This window comes from Grus americana, chromosome 9, assembly GCF_028858705.1.
Source record: "Grus americana isolate bGruAme1 chromosome 9, bGruAme1.mat, whole genome shotgun sequence".
Taxonomy (NCBI): Eukaryota; Metazoa; Chordata; class Aves; order Gruiformes; family Gruidae; genus Grus; species Grus americana.
Window position 1 is genome coordinate 10,912,331 of NC_072860.1, and position 21,901 is coordinate 10,934,231.

At 40.4% G+C, this 21,901-nt stretch overlaps 1 protein-coding gene across 7 annotated transcripts in view; it reads right to left on the reverse strand.

Annotated features, from left to right (window-relative positions):
* Positions 1-426: 426 nt before the first annotated feature.
* Positions 427-21,901, reverse strand: part of SPHKAP (SPHK1 interactor, AKAP domain containing) — a 105,750-nt gene continuing 84,275 nt past the window's right edge. For 6 of the 7 annotated variants that reach the window (XM_054835426.1, XM_054835421.1, XM_054835422.1 and 3 more), the window contains 8 exons: positions 20,399-20,533; positions 17,142-17,397; positions 13,134-16,860; positions 9,552-9,731; positions 7,593-7,679; positions 5,532-5,584; positions 5,263-5,447; positions 427-2,630 (listed from right to left, as the gene is read on the reverse strand). In XM_054835426.1, coding sequence (XP_054691401.1) covers positions 2,487-2,630; positions 5,263-5,447; positions 5,532-5,584; positions 7,593-7,679; positions 9,552-9,731; positions 13,134-16,860; positions 17,142-17,397; positions 20,399-20,533 — 4,767 coding nt within the window. In that variant the 3' untranslated portion in view covers positions 427-2,486. The remainder of the gene's footprint in view (positions 2,631-5,262; positions 5,448-5,531; positions 5,585-7,592; positions 7,680-9,551; positions 9,732-13,133; positions 16,861-17,141; positions 17,398-20,398; positions 20,534-21,901) is intronic. The other variant, XM_054835424.1, reaches the window with a different exon arrangement.

Consider the following 21,901-nt stretch of genomic DNA (forward strand, 5'->3'; position numbering starts at 1 on the left):
TCCTCGGGAAGACTGGCTTTAGAGTGGGTTTGAAAAATTGAAGTAGTAACATGATGAGTTTCCTCCTACTTAGCGAAGGCTTAGGAATGGCTTTGCCTTGAATTAGAATTCTTAAATTGGCTAGTATGGAGGTGCTTTCCTTCTCAGCTGGGATTTGTTTTATTTATTAAGTAGCTCACACGGGCTTTTTATTTCAGTGGAGTGGTGGGGTTTTTTTCCCCTGACAGTTTGAAAGTCAGAGTGAGGATTCATGGTGACATTCCTACCCTTGTGTGTCGTGCAGCTCTGTGTGAAACTGAGGTAGGACCTGGAGCTTGCTTTGACTTCTTTTGGTCAGATTTTTCATTCAGAAGCGGAGTTTTGAGAAGCTACAGGGATAGCAGGCAAATATTTTTTTTAATAGATCAAAAAAGGCAAAGAGGACACACGTGATAACATAAATTTATTTCAGAATAAATTGCGACATTAAGAACTACTGTACAGAGAAACTGCATCACACTATTACAACTCCGTCATGATATTTGTGCTTTGTAGGATAAGTAAACATTTATTCTATCACGGCAAAAAATTGTATACTGACAACTAACTATTTGGTTTAAAAATAAATACACTTTCCCATTTATTAACTCAAAGCGCTTTGAGTCTATAATACTTGGTGCTTTTTATTAACTTTCAGGCTCAGAAATGCTGAGCATTCAGAGTTGCCACTCGCGGGTGGGAGTTATGGATGTTCAGCAGTTCTCAGGAGCAGGCCCATGACTGCACAGTTACCTTCAGCGTACCTCATACATTGACCTTTATCTGGGCAGTAAAGCGACCTTCACTGTTGTGTACGTACTGCAGACTAGATGTAGAATTACTCATGTTGTTTAATGTTCCACATTAGATTTCGATTCACTAACAATTTGTATTTTTTAACAAATGAGTGATGCAATCATGCAAGTTTAGGAATGGTTTTAAAGAGAAAATTAAGAATATGGCTCTTTTTCATAAATTATTTAAAACTACTTCAAAATTTCCAAAAATATTTAGTGCAAAAGGTTAGGGTTTTTTTTTTTTTTTCAAGAAATATTACAGAAGCTTATACTGTTATATGGAAAATAAAACATCTCTTAAATACTTTATTGGGAAAAGCAGGCAGGTTTTCTATTACACTATTTGGGGTAGGAAGAGATGAAAGATAAATATTTTCCAAGAAACAAATCGCAGAAGAGCTGTGATGTGATAACTTATATGTACCTTTAAATTCAAACCCAATCTCTTTGGCAGAGTCAAGAGAATGTACCATGAAGTGCATGATACTAACAGATTATCTCAACAAGACGATACCATAGTATATCTTATCAAACAGTTATATAAATGTTATAGTCATGTGAACTATCACATATAGTCCAAACATTTATATTCAAAAGGAACGAGTATGCTGAAATTTTAACAATCACTTTGCTTTCTTATAAGTTACAAAAATTGACATTAAGATTTTTATGAGGAGATGGTACTCTTTTCAGATATGCATTTCTTCACCTTATTAACAATTTATTTGATTAAAATAGTGTTTTTTTCACTGCTTTTAACTGATATGTAGCATGTTACACAGTGCTTTAAATAGAAGCACTTTAGGTAAGAAATGTACTATCATTACTCCCTCTTACCAGGTAGGGACACTGAGGCACGGAGGTGAAATGACTCATCCCGGGTCACGCAGTAGGTCCGTCTGCAGCGGGATGGGGCTTAGAAACCTGCTGCCCTGACTCGGAGCTTACTCTGGGGTATACCAGGTGTGGCTGTGCTGAGCTACGCTGCCTCCAGGTGAAAAGGAAGGAGATTTTAAGGGTAATAACTAGATTTTATTTCCTTGAGAAGCAGACAGGAACAGCTACAGATGAGAAATAATCACATGAAAAGAAACTAAAATGTGTTTTCAGCAGCATTTTATTGTGTCATCTAACTGCAAAGGTGTTAAGTGTTCAAAAGTTTTTACTTCTTAGCAGACTATGGGGTATATTTAAAAAAAAAAAAACCAAAACAAAAACCTCTTGGGACACAGGTGTCTCTAGGCATCACGGGACATACCCTGGTTCTAAGAGTTAAACTGTACAAATATTGGTGTCTCAAAACTGAATATTAGTGTACGATCCCATTTTAGCTGAGAGATTTCATCAAATTGATGAAAATGGAACATATTAGATACTTAATTAAGCCTTTACTGTGTAGTCCATTAATTCAGAAGGCTAAAAATCCATCCCCTCCGCGTACAGTACATCCTATAGCACAACACAGCACGAGTCCCTCGTGATACAGAAAGATACAATACACCTTGGTTTCACTTTGCTCCTTGTTCAGTCGTGGAACAGACGTGTGTTGTTTCTGTAGAGTTTGTACATCTTTGCTCATTTTATTCAGCGATGTTCGGAAATCAGAGCGTTACACAAACCACTGCTTATTTAAACTGGAATAAAACAAAAATGCTGAACAGGTGAACTTTCTTAACCTAATTCGAGAAGCCAATCAAACAGGCTTGGTGTCATCCCTCTGCCCTCCTCGCTGAGCTTGCAGTACTGCACCACGGCATGAAAGATATCCCCCACTTTCCAGGACTTCCGTTGAACCAATTGCACGACATCTAAAAACTAAATAAAAACCCAAAACAAAACACACTTAGGATTTGGTTAATGTTTTGCTGGGGTTTTATTAACTGAATGCACACACTCTGCTGTATGACCATCTTTTGTAAAGGTGCTGCTGTACGAGGGAGTGGATGCAATTCACCGCACAGCAGTGTAAAGGTTCTTTATAAAACTGCATTTCTGAAGTTCCATACCTCCCCAAAGACTGGTCAGATCTCATGACATTTTCTGAATTAGCTGCTTTCATCAATTATTTCTTATTTCTTGCAATGAAAGTAAGAACAGTGAAAATGAGCTTGATAAAGGATCATAACTTTCCTTGTTATCGACAATTTGCTGTCAAATAATGGAAGTGTGATTATCCATTTTAAAGAAAAAAAAATCCCTCTTCATTACCATTAGCTATGTTTTAATTTATATTTAATTTTCCATATTTCCACATATGTATCTCTCAGTATTTTAAATATTCCCATAGCACTGGTGAGAGGGAATTCTGGTAAACTTGTCACATGAAGACATTTGCCACAATTGTGGTTGAATCACAGAGAGGATCTATATTTGATTTTTTTTTTTTTAACTTCCAGATAAACCAGGGGTTAAATACATGTTTTTAAGCAGCTGTAAAAAATCCTGAATTTTGTCCACTTTGTACTTAATAATGGGCTTCACAGGGTCATACATCTGGTCCCATTTTTTTTCCTGAAGCACATAAATGAAAATCAAAGCTTTTCATTTCTTTGAATTTCACAATCAATATCCAATTAGCTTGCTCCTTCTACATTTCCAGTTTTAAACCACACAAGAAAATATTGTGTATCTCTAGTTAGTGTATCTGTTTGCTATTTACATACTGAAGCCTAAACTTTTAATATGTATTTTAATGATATTTAATAGGCACGCGATTTCCAAGACCACTGTTGTAGGCAGGATGTGCTTCATTATTCTCTAGTGTATTTGTGCAATTGAATTAACTGTTTGCCAAAGCACATGGGTAAAGCTGACAGCTGTTTCTTTAATTAGATGCAATTTGGACTGTTGCTGCTGAATGCATTTTAAATTATGTTTATGATTCCCAAATGCATGTACTCAAGAAAATCAAACAATATCTCTGCTACTCAAAATGATCTTCCCATAGACATTATTTTAAAAGACCAAAATACTGATTTGTAATACTTTTTTTTTTCATTAATTGATTTGAATACTGTGAGACTTCTTGCAAGCCTTCAGGCTTGAGCCATTCTTGCTGACCTTGGAAAAGGCTGTTTTGCTTATTCCCAAAATGTTGTAGGTGGCATTTGGTGGCATCTACAACGGAGCACTGACTAATCGGGAGCAGAAACGAGCTGCGCTTTTTGTGGCTGCTGTGGACTTCAGTGCTGCTTTTGGTGCTCTGGCTTGGACAAACACCTCGGGAGGCTTCTCAGTTCTGGCAGCCTGTGTCTGCCTGCCTCGCTCTGGAAATACTTCTGCTTTCAAAGTGGTGGCTGGCAGAGGCTGAGCTACGTCGGACCAGGAGCAAAGGGAACTGGCACACATTGCACTTTTTTTATTGCTAAGCCAGGGGAGGCACTTCATAATTTCCATACAATGATGCAAAAGGTTTCAATCGGTCAGGCTAATTTTCCAAGTACCAGGTGTGTGATTGCAAAGGTGGCTCCACTGGAAACACTGGTTGGTCACTGCCAGGTTAAACTGTCCCTGAGGGTAGCGATAACGTAAGTGTATGCCGACACAGATAGGTCTATCCTGCCTGTCCTCTGAACTTTTGATGAGCTCTGGTGCAGAAGCTTCGTAGTGGTGTTCTGTGAGACAGTGAACCTGAGCTAATACAGGTTATCTTTATTTTGCAGTCAGTCTCTTCTGCACGCTGGAGCAGGGGGCCCGTTCCCTGGTGAGCAGCGATCTCTTTCTGCCAGCACAAAGTGACTCTAAAGCCAATGCACTTGGCTGTGGTAGATCTCACATAAATGCAGGCGGAACTGTCTGGCCCCTGCAGTACCCTGCTGTATCCCCCGCTGTAGCAATTTATGAACAGCCAGGTACAAGCTCAGACCTGCCTGAGGCTGCCCTAATCCGTGTTGCAGGCAAGGCAGAACCTGCAGGAGGACTAAGGAATTTCCAAGCTGGAAATCTTAAGTACAACTTACGTCTCGCATCATAGTCAGCCCTTACTGTCACCAAGTAGCAGAACTTTGTGTGTGATGTCCACGCACAAGTGATTTTTACCTTTATTTTTTTAAGCTACGTGCATAAACTCCGTGTGAGCTATCTGCAACCTTTCCAATGCAGCCACATAAAGGGCTCTTTCTGTTAATTCTGCCCTGGGCGTTGATAATTCACACATCATTGATATGAAAAAGTGAATGGATTCATCAAAGCGTGTTATAGAATCGCCACGAGGCCTTCTCCAAAGCCTCTGTTTCTTGTGCCATGGACAATCTACTAAATATTTCACGTAGCCTAAATTCTGACACATTTAATCCTCTCCTCCCTTTCCATAATAAACGGTAGCATTGCCATCTTGCTGTAATGAAGATATTTCTACATCTGTTTTTAAGCTCAGTAACTTCAATAAATCATAACTGCTACTCTGATTAACACAAATTAATAGTATGCCTGATTCTGTAAATACTACCTTTTCGATTCTGTTTTCCTGAGATTTCTTAAAATAGATGGTTGGAATTCCAAGTTCAGAAGCGGCTATCCACTGCAGGGTTGCTCGCAGCTCCGCATCAGGGCATTCCGGTTCCAGATCAAAGTTTATCACCAGTAGGTTCTTTTGACAATTGGCTGTTCCCACTGAAAGCCCAGAAGTACTTTCTGGAAAAATAACCCCACCAGTTACTGTGCAATTACTTGTGTTAACTTCAAATCATATGCTTTAATTGATATGGTTCAACTTACCCTCTGTATTTTCTGCCTGTTCTTTAAGGAAAACCTTTTCTTCTACTAATTCACTTGGAAACAAACAACAACAAAGCTTATTAGTGATATTTAGGAACAGTCTACAACATTGCTTCATGATGGATAAACTTCTCCCTCAATGTAAGACCTAGAAAACTGCAAGAAAAAAGTTACATAGGATGAAATAATAAAATGCTGAATATATTTTTTTAATCTGTAAATCAGGAACAGCTATGGGAATTGCAGTATTACTCCCGTAATAGGATGAAGTACTTGTACTGGTTGCACTGTGTATCACATTTCACCAGGATCTGTCTGTCTTTACAGTTTACATAATGACAAGCAAATGACGTTATGGTAAGACACAGCAAGTCTCATAACCTGGGGGGGAAATACTGAACTTCCAATGTCTGCACTTTGCAGTGCTATTCTCCCTGGCTGAATCTTTTCCAGTCTTGCTTTCCTGTTTTACCTTCCATAGTTAGGTACAATCATGCCTATCGATGACTTCAACTACTGTTGGTTTTAAATATAGTAGCTGTTTGGATAAACAAGTTCTGTTTACCCCTTGCAAAAATTTCCAAAGTTCTTAATTTCTTAGGTATCATCCCTTTCTTAAACTACAGGAAACAAACTCCAGTCATGTGGTCACTGCTTCAGCTTCCACTTCTGAACATGATAGCCATGCTCATGTGCATGTGCCAGGAGACTGCAAATTTGCTATTGATGTCACAGCTATTGCATTCATTTCATTGCTGCTGGAGGGATAGCACTTACAGTACACGTTTCCTGACTGTCCCATTTTGCCGTCATTCGGGGCAATGCTACAAGTGTAAGGCTTTGTTTCTTGCCTGGGAGAACACTACTCTTACCACCCTTGTTTACAGGATTTCAGAATCTTCCCCCAAGGCTTCAAACAATTGAGATTATATATACTCGTGAGATGGCTACTGCATGATGTGAGAGGAAACAATAAAATGGCAGCATGCACCGCATGGTTCGTCCTGACTTAGAATCCTAGGTGTTTAATAACTTCCTTCCCACCAGGTTTTTTTCCAGTTTTCTGTCTGAACAGCAGATGTATTCTGTGCATTGACTTTGATTTGTGGAAGTACAAACTTCTCACACCTATTGGCTAACACCTGAGAATAGCCCTGGAAAGCTGACAAGGAGAGTCAGAAATGTATCCCTTTGGTCCTCGGAAATATAAGGGAGAGGGGTCATCTTTACGAATGTGTGTAGGAGGTATCGCTGCCTTCTGTGAAGATGAGCATGCTTTAACAAGGTTAGTCTCTGAATCGGCAGCTGAGAGAATGCATGTAACTCTACAGAAATATGACTGCCCAGATTTCTTACCAAAAAAAGACTCTCTTGAAAGCAGGACGGTTCTAGTATAGTCTGGTAATGAGCTGTGAAGATTTTCTGATGTCCCAGACTTCACAAAGTTCCCATGTTCAATGCGTGATGTACACTCTGTACACTTCTGCGTGGCCCTGACCTGACTGCCTCGGGACATTCACCAGCTGGCAGGTTATACCAGGTTTCAGGGTGCCGGAATCTTTAGGCAGGTACTTGTACATCTCTTGATAATTTTATTGCATGCTCAGTAGAAACATGCCCAGAAACAATAGGTCAGATGTACTTTGGGCCAAAATATTATTGTTCTTGGAAAGAATGCTGTTGGATTTTTTTCCTTTGACTTGAATTGATCCTTATTTGCTTGAACCTTACTTGCCATTACAGTAAAGTTTTGATAATATTTGAAGTTACTGGGAGAAGAAAGTTCACACAATGGGAATCTGATACCACAGAAAACGGTCTTTTAGGCAGAGTGGTTGCTGGATCCATACTCTCTTGAGAGATCCACCTGGGTGGGCTTTCCTGTAATCTTTCACTGTCTAATGCTGTCACTCGGCACAGACACCTGCGTGTGCTTTTTTCTGAAGCTAACGGCAGGCTCAGCAGCAGGTGCAAAGCAGGGCTTGGCACATTTTAGATGGTGTAAATGATTTGCAGTTAAAATTAGTCTAAACATCAAGTCTCGCTTCAGTGACTACTTACTTAATCATAGGAGAAGATGGCACGTTCTCCTGATAAATTTCCAGGTCCATAATGCCAAGACTGCTAGTTGTACTGCTGTTGCCATTGCTGACAAAGCAAAAGTTTAAATATTAGTGCCAAGCTGCACCGAACAAGTCTCCATACATCTTTTTTTTAAATTTATTTATGTACAAAGCAAAGGGAGGAGGCTGCCCCCTGTTATGCAGAGTTCCATAAAATCAATTGTGCTCAGCAAGTGGTTCCCAGAATGAAGCACACTAATCTGCTCAAAATAATGAGGCTTTTATTAAAATAGTTCTGGATGGAGCATGTATCAAGTGATGCAGTAAACTGGAGGAAAAAAGTGGACCAGCTTCTTGTGAATGTCTTATGCAATGAATGTTTGGCTTCAAACAAAAAACCAGTCTGCATGGCTCCTTGAAAAGAAGGATTATCAGGTACAGAGATGTCCTGGAAAAAACCTGCAGAGATTCAGATACCTCTGAACATGGTGAGTTACAGCAAGGCATTTGGTTGCCCATCGTACTACTTACCTGCTGGGTGACTCCATGCCTGTAACCAGCAGCAGTTTCAGTGTATTACATCATACCTCAAATACTATCGGGGATCTGATGGAACCCACAGGTACAGTGACGGCCCCTTATGTTTCACACTACTCTGGAAGACTGAGATTTCAATTAAAGCCCGTGCTCACTGAGACCAGTAATACATAGAAGTATTCTCTTTGGCTTCTTCACAAGAATGAAGTATTACATCTGAGAATATTTGGAAAAAGTAGTACCAGTTCACTTTATAACATCATTATACATTTGACAGTGAATGTTTATGCAGATATTGTAATAGTCTCATGAACAGGTTGTGAATTTGCTGGCTGTGAGTCAATTAGCACAAACAAGTTCTGTGTGGCGAGTCAACTCGAACCACTTAATTTTTACTGGAAAAGCAACTAATAGTATTTTTCCTTACGTTAGAAGGATTGACTAGACAGTTCCTTTCACCATCAGGTTTTTCCTGAGTCAGTGTCAACACGCCATGCATTCAGACTTGCTGTAGCAATTTCTGTTTCAATGCAGAGCCAAAAGGTACAATACATTAGCTCTCTCACACAAAGGACTTGTTAAAGGTTGATACTAGAATAATGGGATGAATGTTCACCCACATGACAGACAAGTTTTCTTCAGAGTTTTTTCAGCTAGCCAACTGTCAGAGACTCTTTCTCTTCCCTGCTTCATTACCATACTGTCTTCCATCCTTGTTGTCTTAATACCCAAGAGAAAGATGTAATTACTTGACAATATTTTAAAACCTGATGTAAGAGCATGTGAAGAAAAAACCTTGCTCAATTTGAATTCGTGAAAGGGTTAAAGGCAAACTAACATCATTTGATATAAACTCTGAGGACTAGATAACATCTTTAAACACATGTCCTGACTAGAACAGGAACAAAAAGCAGCACGTTGCAATGGGAGCTCTGGAATTTATGCCTACTCAGGAGTAACTCGGCCATCCTCCGTTGATCTGCTCCCCTCTGCCAATCTAAGCAGATCAGGGCTCTATCTCTGCTCTAAGTGCATAGATATCCAGTGGGAATAGCGGTCTCATCAATCTCAGCTAAGGAGATGCCCAAATAAACATTATGCAAATAGCAGCAAATAAATCAAAGGAGACCGTAACAATTAGCTTGTCCGATGACCCTTTTACTGTAGGACTGAGCCACTTGCGTGGTGCAAGGAAGTTTTTTTCTTTGTCTGAATCTAGCTGCTCACCAACAAAAAGAGCTGGCCGGGAACCAGAACGTGGCTAATTTTTTTCCCTTTTTAAAAAAATAAAGATATGAACGCTGTCATTACGCTTTCTGACTAGTATTCTGACTAAATCTTGAGCTGCTGACCCTCATTCCTGATGCATGGTAGTCAAATCATTGGCTTGGCTGATTACTGAGAACAGACAATATGGTACCTCAGGGATCGCTCGCTGAGTTGTAAGTAGCTACTTGTGTCGTCGGGGTTGTCCTCATCGTTAGCTAGCTGGGACCAGCTGCCAGTGCTTTCTTCACTGCTGCTGAGATGGTTTGGAAATTCTTCAGCTGTTTTTGTCTCTCCTGTGATTTCAGCATCTGGTCTGCTCTGAGGACTATTGCTGGTAGGATGATAAGGAAGGCACAGCGTTATTGTAATATAGGTGAACAAACCGGTGCTACCCATCTTCAGGCAATGCTGCTCATTAAAGTCAACCCAGCTGCAAAATTATGCAGATGTAGGAGACCGGACAAGTTTATAATTTATACATGAAGTCCAGTTCAACATATGGTCTGAGATCTTAAAAAAGGATCTTCTTATGACTGCTATAAGCAGCATAGAAAAGGTTTAACTTGTACAAAAAGATTTTACATGTACAAAAAGAACTGCTCACTGCATAGGCCTATTGCTTAATGCACTTCAGTGGTTGAAATACGTGGTATATGTTAGTGCAGAACGACAGCATTTCTTGGAAATACATATGGCGCTAAAACCCTTTCCTACTAAAGGGTGAGTAAGTTTTTTTGCCAGGGTTTTCTACTGTGTTAGCACTGTAGATCCAAAAGAGGTCTAGAAGGAAAAGTAGGAAAGTATTGTGGGTTGTGAATCCCTAACAATTTGCCTTCTGTGCTTCTTAGGATCTCTGCTGCTTAGGCTGGGGAAGGACAAAACATTCCTTTTCTAGGTAGGTGTGCAGCAGGTAGACAGAAACCAGACTGAATGTGGAGCCCAGACCCTTAATACAGGATTAAGGGGAAAATGCTCTGTAATTCTGCATGCTTGACATGTCACACACACAGAGATAAGTATGCACGCTCCCACAAATGCGCACACAAACAAAAAATAAAAACTATATTTATGGTAACTGTTCAGAGCCAAACTGGACGTTGTGAGCTTTACTGTGGGACTTCTGATATGCAGAATATAATAATCCAAACCCCTCTTTTTGGGCAATAAGAAAGAGTTAATTATATCCCTGCAGCACCAGAATAACAATTAAAGCAAAACTGTAATTTGTTATATTTACTGGATGGTCTGCATTTGCAACTTTGTGATGAAAACAATGTAATGTGTACTGGCAATCCTATGCAGGATCCTTCTAGAGAAGTTCTCACCCTCAGACTTTTAGCTATAGTTATGGCTGAGGTGCCTGCCTTCGGTTAGAGCAAGAGATCATCCCAAAAATTCTGTTGCTCCCAACTAATTAACTTGATTAAGAATATACTGAGACAGTATCATTGTGGATATCTCCTCCTGCTATGCTCTCGCTCTCAGGACGCCTGAGAAGTTGCTGCAGTACTGTTGGATGTTAGAGAGAGATGGAGCTTCCTGTACAGGGAGAAAGGGAGTTGTTTGCCTGAGGGCCGCTGCTCTACCAGGCAGTCAACATCTGTCAGATAACTACACTTGCATCCCTGACCCCTTGGGTACAAAACTCATCATCTGTAGTAGCATGAAGGCACTGAGCAGCCAGGTCGCAGGGCAGTGGTGTTACTCAGATTTTTAATACAGGGCAGGTAGCACCTAATACTTGGTCCAAAACGTGAGGGATTTTTGTGGGGGCTGTCACTCCGCACTTTGGGTTTTGTTTCATTCGTTATGCAGTTACACCTCAGACCAGCGATGCTTTGAACTGACAGTTCCTGACTTCTCAACAGTCAGTTGGAATGGTTTCTGTGTATCTGTGGCAGGACTGGGTCTGTTGCGCTGCCTACGTACAAGAAACAACTCTATTTCCCTGCTGAAGACCTCTTCCTCAGGCCTGCATGGCTTTTTTTTTAAATATTGTTATTTATTATTTTATTTTTTCTAATTAACTAGATGTCTGCTTGATATTTTGCCTGGAGTCCTATGTGCCTTTATCTACACTAGCAAGTAATTTCATGAGGTAGGAGTGGATCAGTGGATCAAAGCACTTGATGCTGATGCTTTTATATCTATCTTAAATATATTTTTGGGGTTCTATTTCAACCTAGACTTGGTCCAGACAGCCATGCCACGAATGGTTCATATCCACGTGAAGAACCACTGGAAGCTTTGCCCTCCCAGTAGGGGTACCAGCACATCTGGTACACGCTTACGTAGCTTCTGTTTGAGATTCCGTTAAAAGAAATCTGCATTGCATGCTGCAAACGGAGCCGATGCGTGGAAACGGAGACAAGCCGATTCAGAACTGTGCTGCAATGCTGAACCAAAATGCTCACATAGGCATAGCCTCCGGGCACCAGTTCTGCCCTACCAATCCTACTGCTTTAAACTTCCCATAGCCACTTTAGGATCTATGCATCAAAGGCAGAGGAAAAGTTGTTATTAAAGGGCTCATATGAAAATAACTTCCTTTTCAAAGAGTCAAGATTCTAAATAGGCAGATTTCTAAATGTATCTTATTAAAAGCAGGTTCCGTTCAAAGGAAGAGGAAGGTTAGTGCGGGAGAGTCACTATGAAAGAATAGCAACACTATGATAATTATCCACCTAATTACTACCATACACAGGGAAGTACATGCTTTCTCACTTCAAGCAGAGCTTTGTCAAAAGCCAAAACAAAGCACTGCCTAGAATAAAATGAGCTACAAAATGGTTTCTGACACTAGCACCTGCACTCTTTCTAGCACCCTGAGATAATGGGGTGTTGCAATGCTCCAAGTGATTGGCAGCTTAGATACCATTAAAGTAACAGATACGATGAAGAAGCGTAGTTAAAAATAGGCAATGCCTTGAGAGAAAGCCTTGCTCTTAACCTCGTAGCATCCACAGCAATCCTCTATGTTTGCACTGCACTCTCATACTGCAGGGCTCACCCTTTGCCTTAACCAAAGCAAGTTGCAGATTTCTCAGCAAAAGGAGTACAGCTATAAGGAGAGGGTGGCAAGCTGTGGTATAGACTCCGTGAAATGAAATTTTATTCTCTTCTCTATCTAAGTTCTAACAGAGCAATCTCAAATCAAAGGAGGTGGGGGGTACTTTTAAATACTATTTTATTTCCTCCACTAAAGAATGTTTTTTACTTGTAGCTCCAGCTTGTAAACACAAAACTTCAAGCTCTCGGAAGCCTGGTCTTGTTTCTAGGTACATTATGAAAGCATTAGTTATGCGAACAAGTGTAGCAGAGAACGACAGGTCAAATTCTGCTATCTTCTGTTTTACACTAGCACAGATTTTTATTTTTTTAATTGAGATATCAGCCAGCGTGAAATCAAAGTTCAAACTTTGCTCATCTTTCCTGTCTTGACTATGGAAGACTTAAATATCTGTAGAGGGAAAACTTACTTTTCTGTGCAGTATTAGATTTGAATCTCAGAACCATAATATTTTCATATTCAATGTAAGTTTGCTCTAGAAATCAGCACTGTGATATATGATTGGGTGATTTTATGCCATTAGAAACCTGTAGCCAGAACTTAACCTGTTTGTTTCTCTAAAAATGCTTCTCTTCTTATCTCGTTCCTTTATCAAAATAATTTTTACTGGGAAATTAAAACAAACACCAAAGCAATGTGCTGATTTGCTGGTTTGTCACTTACCTATTTAGTAGTGAACTGGAAACAGTGTGTTTCCCATCAAAAGCTTCTGGAGGTTTTTCTTTGCTTTGAAGTTCCTTTCCAGAAGGGTCACATGAAGTGAGGGACTCAGAGTCTTTATCGGGCTCATCTCGTTGATCGGTTTCTATCTGAATTAAAGGCACTTCCCTGTGCTGACCTGCAGGGAGGCATCCAGGGCTCTTCATGTGCTCTTTTTTCTTATCCAAATTTACTCCATCTCTTTTGGGTTTTGATTGAATCTGAGGTGCGCTTTGGGGATGTTTGCTTTCCAGCACATGTTCTCGGCTTGTATAATCGAAGGAATCCTGCTGGACAACAATTAGATTTTTACCACTTTCAACAATATTTGCAGCCAGTCTGTTTGCATATTGTTCCACATGTGGTGGGGAATCACTATGAAACTGGTCTGCCTCTGCCTCATCTGCTATGATTTTGTTCTTGCGCATAAGAGATTCAATAGAACTTGCCCACGTCTCGTGAATCAACATATCTGTAATCTGGTCAGTCTTGCATCTTTGGTACAGGCATGAGTCAGACTTGCAAAGACCTGCAGAAGCCACGGTACTGACTGGCTGTACGCTTAAGGAATCTTGGTGATGGTGAGCAAATCCATCTAATGACTTTGCCTTAACCGGGACATTAACTGTTAGCCTAGAGCCTGACAATCTGCTGTCAGGAACTGACGACTGCCTAAAGCAAAAAGGTGATCGTAGAGAGGGTGGTAGCAAACTGCTGCACCAGTCCTTTGAATTCCGAGGGGAAGATAGGTTATCTTTATTTTCTTTTTCTATTTCTCTTAGCATATACCTATAAAATTCTTCTGTTATGCTTTCTGTGCTGGACTGTTTGGATGGGCAACTTGGTCTTACGTTAAGATGACCATTTTTCTTGGCCACCTGTTGCAAAGCAGAAGTTAAGATGTTGTTTGCATTTTTTCCTGCATAGTAATCCAGTAATAAATCAAAACCTCTTCCTTCATTTTCCATCTGGTTCACCATAAATCTTGAAAATTCATCTGTAATGCTTTCACAACTAGACTGCTTTGAGACAGAACTTGTCTGGCTCACAGGCTGACCAAAGGTGTTCATTAGGCCTAGGGTATTGAAAGAGGCTTTGGAATCTGAGTCCTCCTCCGGTATGCTCTCGCAGCTTGAGGCCTTGGCTCGGCTCCATCTTTCACAGTGCAGCCTGTTCCTGGGGTGGTTTGGACCTGGCCAGATGCTATCAACCATGGAGAGTTCGGTGAGGTTCATGATCTTGGCAGCCACTTCATTTGCGAAGATATTGACTGAATCTGGTGTGTCCTCAAGGTTTATAGATTCATCCACCACCCGATTCATCAATCTTTCCTTTAGCTCAGGATGCTCATCTGTTTTTCTTTTGATCTCGCTAAGTCTAGGTGCCCTGTGCTTCCGAACAACTGAACCATTAGCATGGGTTTCCTTTTTCCTTTTCATGGTTCTGCATGATAAACCCTGGGTCACCAGATATTCATTGCCTCTCTTCCATGCACAGAACCAGGGTTGCTTTCCATTTGAATTTTCAAGACAAATGGCAGCTATTTCTGTTGCCATGGAGACAACTGTTTCTGCCAATTCTTCTGCAAAATCTGCTATACAATATTTATCCCTTGAATGTTTCACTTGTAGCACAGGCTGAGAAGGAAGCAAGACATGATTTCCTAATAAAGACAAGCTAACCTGAACATCATTATTTAGCACAGCATCACACTTCTGCTTGGCCTGGTTTTCTGCATTCATGGTGGCACTGGAAGACAGCTGTTCTTGAACACCATGCCTGCATTCATTGCTTGCAAAGGTATTTTCTCTGTCTGAAAATGATCTGTAGTCTTTCTTCTTCTGATGATTGTTACCTTGATTTGGGGATTTGTTACAGTCTCGCGCAGTTCTTTTCAGGTATCTTTTCTTGGGAGATGTTTTTGCAACAAGTGTGCTATGTCCTGTAGCTCTACTTGTTGGTTCTGAATTCAGTGTGGCACTTTCCTTGCTATTTACATCTTTCATATTACTTTTCCTAGTGTTTGTGAGGTTTCCAGGATCTTTGCTAGTGCTGCAGAATGTACCAAATGGCTTAACAGCAGAGTGATCAAGTGGGCTGTGTGAAGTTCCACGTGCTGTTGCCTGTGTTGACCACCCCTCTGCTCTTGTTGCTTTCTCTGCTTTTGTGCCCTCAGAAAAGAGAGGAGAACACTCTTCAACTTGTCTTATGTCGTTCATCTTCTTGCAAGTGAAATATATTACATTAAAAAGTAACTCATTTGCAGTCTCTGTGAAAATGTCTTGTGTACTTGAGCCATTTTCTGAAGGGGGATGTAGCTGTCTCTTCTTCCTGACCTCTTCAATAGAATGTCGTAGAATAATATTGGATAAGTTTTGCGCAAGTTCATCTCTGATTACTTCACCAGTGTGTGGAATCTGCGGCCTTGCTGCTGTTTCAATAATTTTTCCATTTATGGATTCCATAAAATGCCCTACGTTTTTGTACGTGTTGGGTTTTGTCAAAATTATTGATGCCTCTTTGAGAAGTGCCTCTGCAATGCTATCATTTAGCTTCTCCATGCTGCTTCCTATCGCTATGCTACAATGAAGAGTAATGGCTGCAGAAGTCTGAGCAGCAGACAGAAGTCCACTCGAAGTTGCAGGATACTTCTCCTTTGTTTCGCCCAGACCACAGACGGCTACAGCACTTGCTACTTGAGTCATGCCACACAGCGCAGATGGAAATGAATATTCTGTGCCAGCATAGTCATCAAGTAGCTGTGAAGATGCTGTATGTAGATCTTCATTATCAACCGCTCCGCTTTTAGAGTCTGTGGCTTCTTGATCCCATCGGAATTTTTCTGCAGCCTGGGGACTGGAAATGGTTCCAATAACAGTGGCCGCACAAGCCAGCGCCACTTCCAGTGCGCTCTGGCCATGCCCGTTTGAATGTTCTTCCTCAAAGTAATCCGAAACTTCAGCAGAACTTTCTGATTCGTTCCAGTGGCACAGGTTGGGGAAGGCAGACCCTGGCCAGTCAGGTATATTCTCACAACTGTCTGGACTTTGCACTATGACAATCTTTGGAAGTTCATTCCATGATTGGGAAGCAGATAGGTCTTCTGACTTACAGGAGGTTCCTACGGAGATGCTGACTGCAGCCTCCTCATTAAAAGTGGGTTGAGATTGTGACAGTCTAATGAACGCATCTTGCAGAACAGATTCTGCTAAATTTGTGGCATACTGACCTGTAGTCACCCGCTCATTTTGTGAGGGAAGATCAGTTTTCCTGATACCCGCATAATCCTCTCCGTCTGTCTTACTGTCATGTTTCGCTGTTGGGTCATACAGAGGCCCCAGCTCCTCTTTAGCCATTTTGGTTAAAGAGACATTTTCTAATGTGCGCGCTGAGCAGGAATTTTCAACCTCACTAGTCAAATTAGTAGTACTAAAGGATGAAGTAGCTCTTCCAGCTAATTCCTTTTGCCACAGTATTTCCTGGTCTGACTTATCTTCAGGCTGTAAGACGCCATCTTCAGACACAACATTTACAGCTTCAGAGATTCCAGTAGCTGCACTATCTTTATTAATGCAGTTCCCCTCAAGAATGAGTGGCAGCCTGGCTTTTCTGTAGTGGAGATTTTCAAATCCCTTTCCTTTATTTTTTTTAACATCTGAAGATGCTTCTGAAACACTTAATTTTTCATGACCTATTAAAAGAAAAATAAGAAATTAATTTTTGCAGAGTATCCCGTAACTTTAAAGAGAAAATGGCTGCACTGTGTAACGCATTACTGCTCTGTAAAACTACTGCACAGCCATGTAACCTTGTCTTTGAGCAACAATTTAAAAATACGAGTGGCTGTCCATTTTCTAAATTAAAAAGAAATATATGAGTGAATTAACATCAAGTGCAATTTCTGTAAGCATTGCCATGGCTGTCTTGCAGTACGAACAATAGCAGAATTATGGTCAGTCCCGTTGCTTTTACCAGTTTTATATTCATCAGCCTCATTGTCATCCTCGAGGTGCTCAGATGCTGTGAGGAAATCTTCTTCTATTGAGGACACTGAGCAGTTTGTGTCATCCTCAGGCTTTAAGACGTGGGTTTCTATCTGCAGCTGTCTCTCCTGAACGAGCTCAAGTCCAATAAGAAACTTGTTTATTTCAAAAATGATGCAGCTTGCACTGTTTTTCCTGTCCCCCCTTGCACACTGAACCAAGCAGACATCTGCCAGCCAAGGACACTAGAGGGGAAAAGAATCTCAAATAGTTATTTAATTAAAAAATAAAACTTATTTTAAGTTTCCCTCTCTATAAATATGTCAGGAATGTTCTATTGCAAAGATGCAATATAATTTGTCATTTAGATGTTTGTAACACAGTGTGCAGTTACATATATGCCAAAATAAGACTGCTTGGACTGACAGCTTTTGTTATACAAGCGGTTTAGTAGGGAACTTAGATGTATCACAGGGGCATCTTTATTTTGTTGAAATTACCAAGTTGTTTGGTTTCAATCAACTTCTTGTTTTAATGACAGAGACTTATTTGCTTTTAGCCGTGTCAGAGTTAGCCATCTGACATACTGTTATTAATAGCCTCACACCTCCCCTATTACCTGTCTCTTGAGGGAATTGTTTGTGGGCATGAACTCCTTTTCAGAATAATTTCTGTTGCAACGCTTGTTTGAAGGTAGCCCTGTAAATACTGGGTGGCGAGACTGTTAAGAGCAGGTCACCTTTAGATGTTCCTGCAGACTTTTGGAATAGTGGGTTTTTTAGTTTTGTTCCTTTGCTCATCTTCCTCTCATTCCTTAGTTGCCCCAAACCCCCTTATTTCAGACCGGTATAACTGCCGCTGGAAATGGGGCTCTGCTGTGCTCAGCCTTTATATAAAACTGTCTTACCCAGAGAAGCTGTACAATTAAGTTGGAAGTTGGACAGAAACTCAGAGAAAGAAACTCTTGTTGTCCTCATTTTATTGATATTAAAACTGTTGGATATTTATACAACCATAGAGCTAAGTTGATATCTCTGCATGGGACTACATTTGTGGACTGGATGTACTCAAAAGCAAAGCCAAGCTTTTGCAGCTCGTGCTTTAACTCCAGGCCCCCAGGAAGGACCCAGCTTGAGTGGACCCAACTCTGGATCGAGGTGGTAGATTTTAAGCTGTGCAAAAGATGCCCGGAACCCCCTGTGCCTTTCAACAGTATCTTGCATAATGTAACCTCATCCTAGATCTTTTGTCTTTGAGTGTGAATGCCAAGCAAATATCTTGGGATATTATCTCCCAAATAAAGGGAGTGGGATGAGTATTATGTTGGAATAGCACATTTTATTAGCCAGTTGTTCTTCCTTTCCACCTCAAAATGTATCTGAACAGAAAAACAGATAAATTAGTGTGTTAAAACAGAAAAGATAATTTTTTCTTTAACTAGCCACTAAGAAATTGTCGCTGAATCAGACTTGAGCATACAACGTATTGTGAAAAACGTTATTAAAAACAGATGCAGCCTTAGATCAAACACTCCCCTGCTGTTTCTCCAGTCCACAGTTTGCGGGGTTGCACTTGTGAAAAGGGCTAAGGTGGAGCAAAATAAAAATCCTTGTATGGAAACTAGGCAAGTGTACTTACAAATTAAATTCTCTGGGAAGCCAAACACATGCAAGGACAAACATAGCACATGCTTATCTGGCCAATAAATCTCATCCAGTCCCAATGCAAAGCCTTACTCATCTTACAAGACAGACACTTAGGTTAGTTCTCATTTGTCTCTTGCCTGCTTTCTCTCTGAGAAGGCTGCCAGTCACAATGGCCGCAGTCTTTTGGAGACGGGGATGACTTGGGTACTTGAGTCATCTTGTTCAGGCCTGGAAACACCCTTGTGTGTATTGCAGCAGCTTCCAGCCAGGGCAGTGGGGTTTGGAGCTCCACTGCTCCCACCACAAGCTTATGCTCTTATTTTTAAAATCTTTCTACATTCAGCCATTACTCACAAGTGGCAAGAACGTTCAATAACCAGGCAATTTCTCTCTTTAAAGATCAGCTTATTGGTATAACATAAAATTCAATGATCTTTGCCATATAGCAGCTGTTCGTGGCCTGCTTCATGAAGACCTTTGTAGACAAGTTAATTTCAGTGGAAAAAAAGTTTTCTGCTTTTTTTTTCCTGCAGCAGAAAAACATGAACAGGTATCTCCAGATTTAAGTTTGCCAAGACAGTTTTGTACTTCAGGGTAGCTGTGCAGTTTTAAATTGTTCCCAATTCACGCTTGGCCAAATGAGATCAGAATACTGGAGTATTTTTCATTCTCTTTCTTCACACAGAGATGAATAGGCATAAAGTATGACAAAAATGGAAAGGAGGAAAAAGCTTTTTATTACAATAAGGAGTTAAGCTTCTGGAACTTGTGTATTAAAATGCCTTTAAGTAAATGTTATCATTTGCTTCCTTTCTCTACATGGTGCCAGTAAGAGGAATTCTTGGCCTCCGGATCACAGATGGGGAACGTTTCATTGGCAGTAATGGGAGGGAAGGAGTTAGCATGAGAACTTTGCCTTTAGCTCCTTTAAATGTTAAGTTTTAATTAATGCATTAATTACTTTTTATTTGACAGAAGCTAAATGAGGTATCAGCTCTGATACGGTTAATGTAGCTTGGTATTTTCCATTGTCACATACTACATACAGTAGCCTCTAGGATATTCAAGTCCTATCATCAGCTCTTTTCTGAGGTGCATGCGTGGGAGAAGATGGATTGGGAACAACAGTGGGAAGTAGCAAGACTTCACTTGAAAGGGAGTCTGTAGGACCGATGCCCCGACCTAGCTATGTGCACAGAAAAAGTGCTACATCTTTCCTTTCCCCCTTCTGTGCTGCCCTTCTGACTCCTGCTACTCTTGAAATCTGGGCTTATGAATCATCTCTGCCACCAATGCCTGCCTTCCCTGAAGGATCAACCACTAATATGGCTTAAAGCATTATCAGCTGCAACCCAGACATCCACAGGATCTAGGGGAAATAGCACGATCTCGCTCCTATTTTTGTGCCACCCCCCTCCCCCACTCTTAACAGACTTTTGTGAGACAGATTGATTTTTTTTTTTTTTTTTTTAATGCTTGCAGACTCCCACTCATCTCTTAAACTGGTGCAATGTCTTTGCCTTCAGCTTCCTTTTTTCCACTTTTCAAATTCCATCCTTCACAGGTGTGATGTGATCTTAAAGATGAGTTTGATTCCTACCTGGGGAACTTCATAATCGGCCTGAAGGTTTCCTGATGCTAATCCACTCAGCAGGACTATTTCATTTTCCTTTGGTGGCTGTACATTCATTGAACTGATGAGTTTGGGGAGGTTTGGAGAGACACTGATCAACCTCTGTAGTACAAAAGATAGATTTTGCTCTCAGGTAATGAAGTCTGAGTTGCACAGTTACATTCATAAATATCAAAATGAAATACCACTTACAGGCATCCCTTTAGAAATCATACTTGAACTTACTCCTTTGAGTCAATTAAAAATAGAACTGCCTGCATTAAAATGCACATTCATTCTTTTGAGTCACCAAGCAAGACAACAGTGACAGAATAAACTTCTGCACAACTGTCCAGCAGGACGATCTGTCATCCGTTACATTGTCATGTGCTAAACAGCTTGATTGTTTTTGTGCATCTAAATGCTTTGCCACCCTATTACGAGTGAGTTCCTAAGAGACTAAGAACACTGTGTCTGTTATGGTCTAAACCAGAAAAGATTCAGTAAGTACGGTAATGAGAACAGGGCAAATCTTCCAGTTTTACTCCAGGCACATGATAAGCAAGAAACCAAAGGGAAAGTTAGCTGGAAATTGCTGATCAAATTGCTGCAATACTAAACCTGGAATAATGGAACTATTTAATACACAGACAAAATATGCTTTTCTTTGCTATTCTGCTGGACCTTCGTGACCTTTCATTTGTAATGATACAATCATTTTCTACCTGTTATGTATTTGCTAGAGCCAAAAGTGGTAATAGTTACATCATCAATGATGCTATGTAACATAGGAGATTTGTATTGCAATACCGCTAGGAGTCCCAGCAAAGTGCAGGAGCCATCTGTGCTCATTCGTGTACAAAGGCCAGACCAAAAGGACAATACCTACTCTAAGAGTGCCGGCAATTCTTTTCTGCTAAGGATCTCAGTGTGCTTGCTTCATAAGCAGGGAATCAAGGATGACCCCTTACAGAGGGAGCAAATACCATCTCCATTTTATGCACTAACACTGCCCATCAAATGGCAAAGCCATTAATGGAATGCGGATCTCGGGCACCCAGCCGTATGCTTTAGTTACTATGCAATTCAGTGATACTTCACTTTTTCCTTTTCATCTTGCTTGCATAATAAGCTTGCAGTACTGTTATTTTTCCTCAGAGTGAATTAGATATAATAAAACTTTCTGGCTTAGCAAATCTAATTCAATTTTGGGGAACAATTCACTTTTCAGTAGACTGATCTTCAGATGAGGCTAAGTATTTATATTTGACATAACTAAATTCAGTTCTTCAGTTTGACATTTCAAGATAGTACAAAAAAGTTCTCATCCTTTTCAAATTATAACCTTTCTATTATCACACTCGTTTCTCTATGTATCTCTATTTTTCTACTGCCTAAATTGCCACATTTTATCAGATTTCTTAGGTAGGAAATCATGGCATTTGGTATATCTCTTACTTCAGTTCCTTACCTTTTGTTCAGAATAAAAAA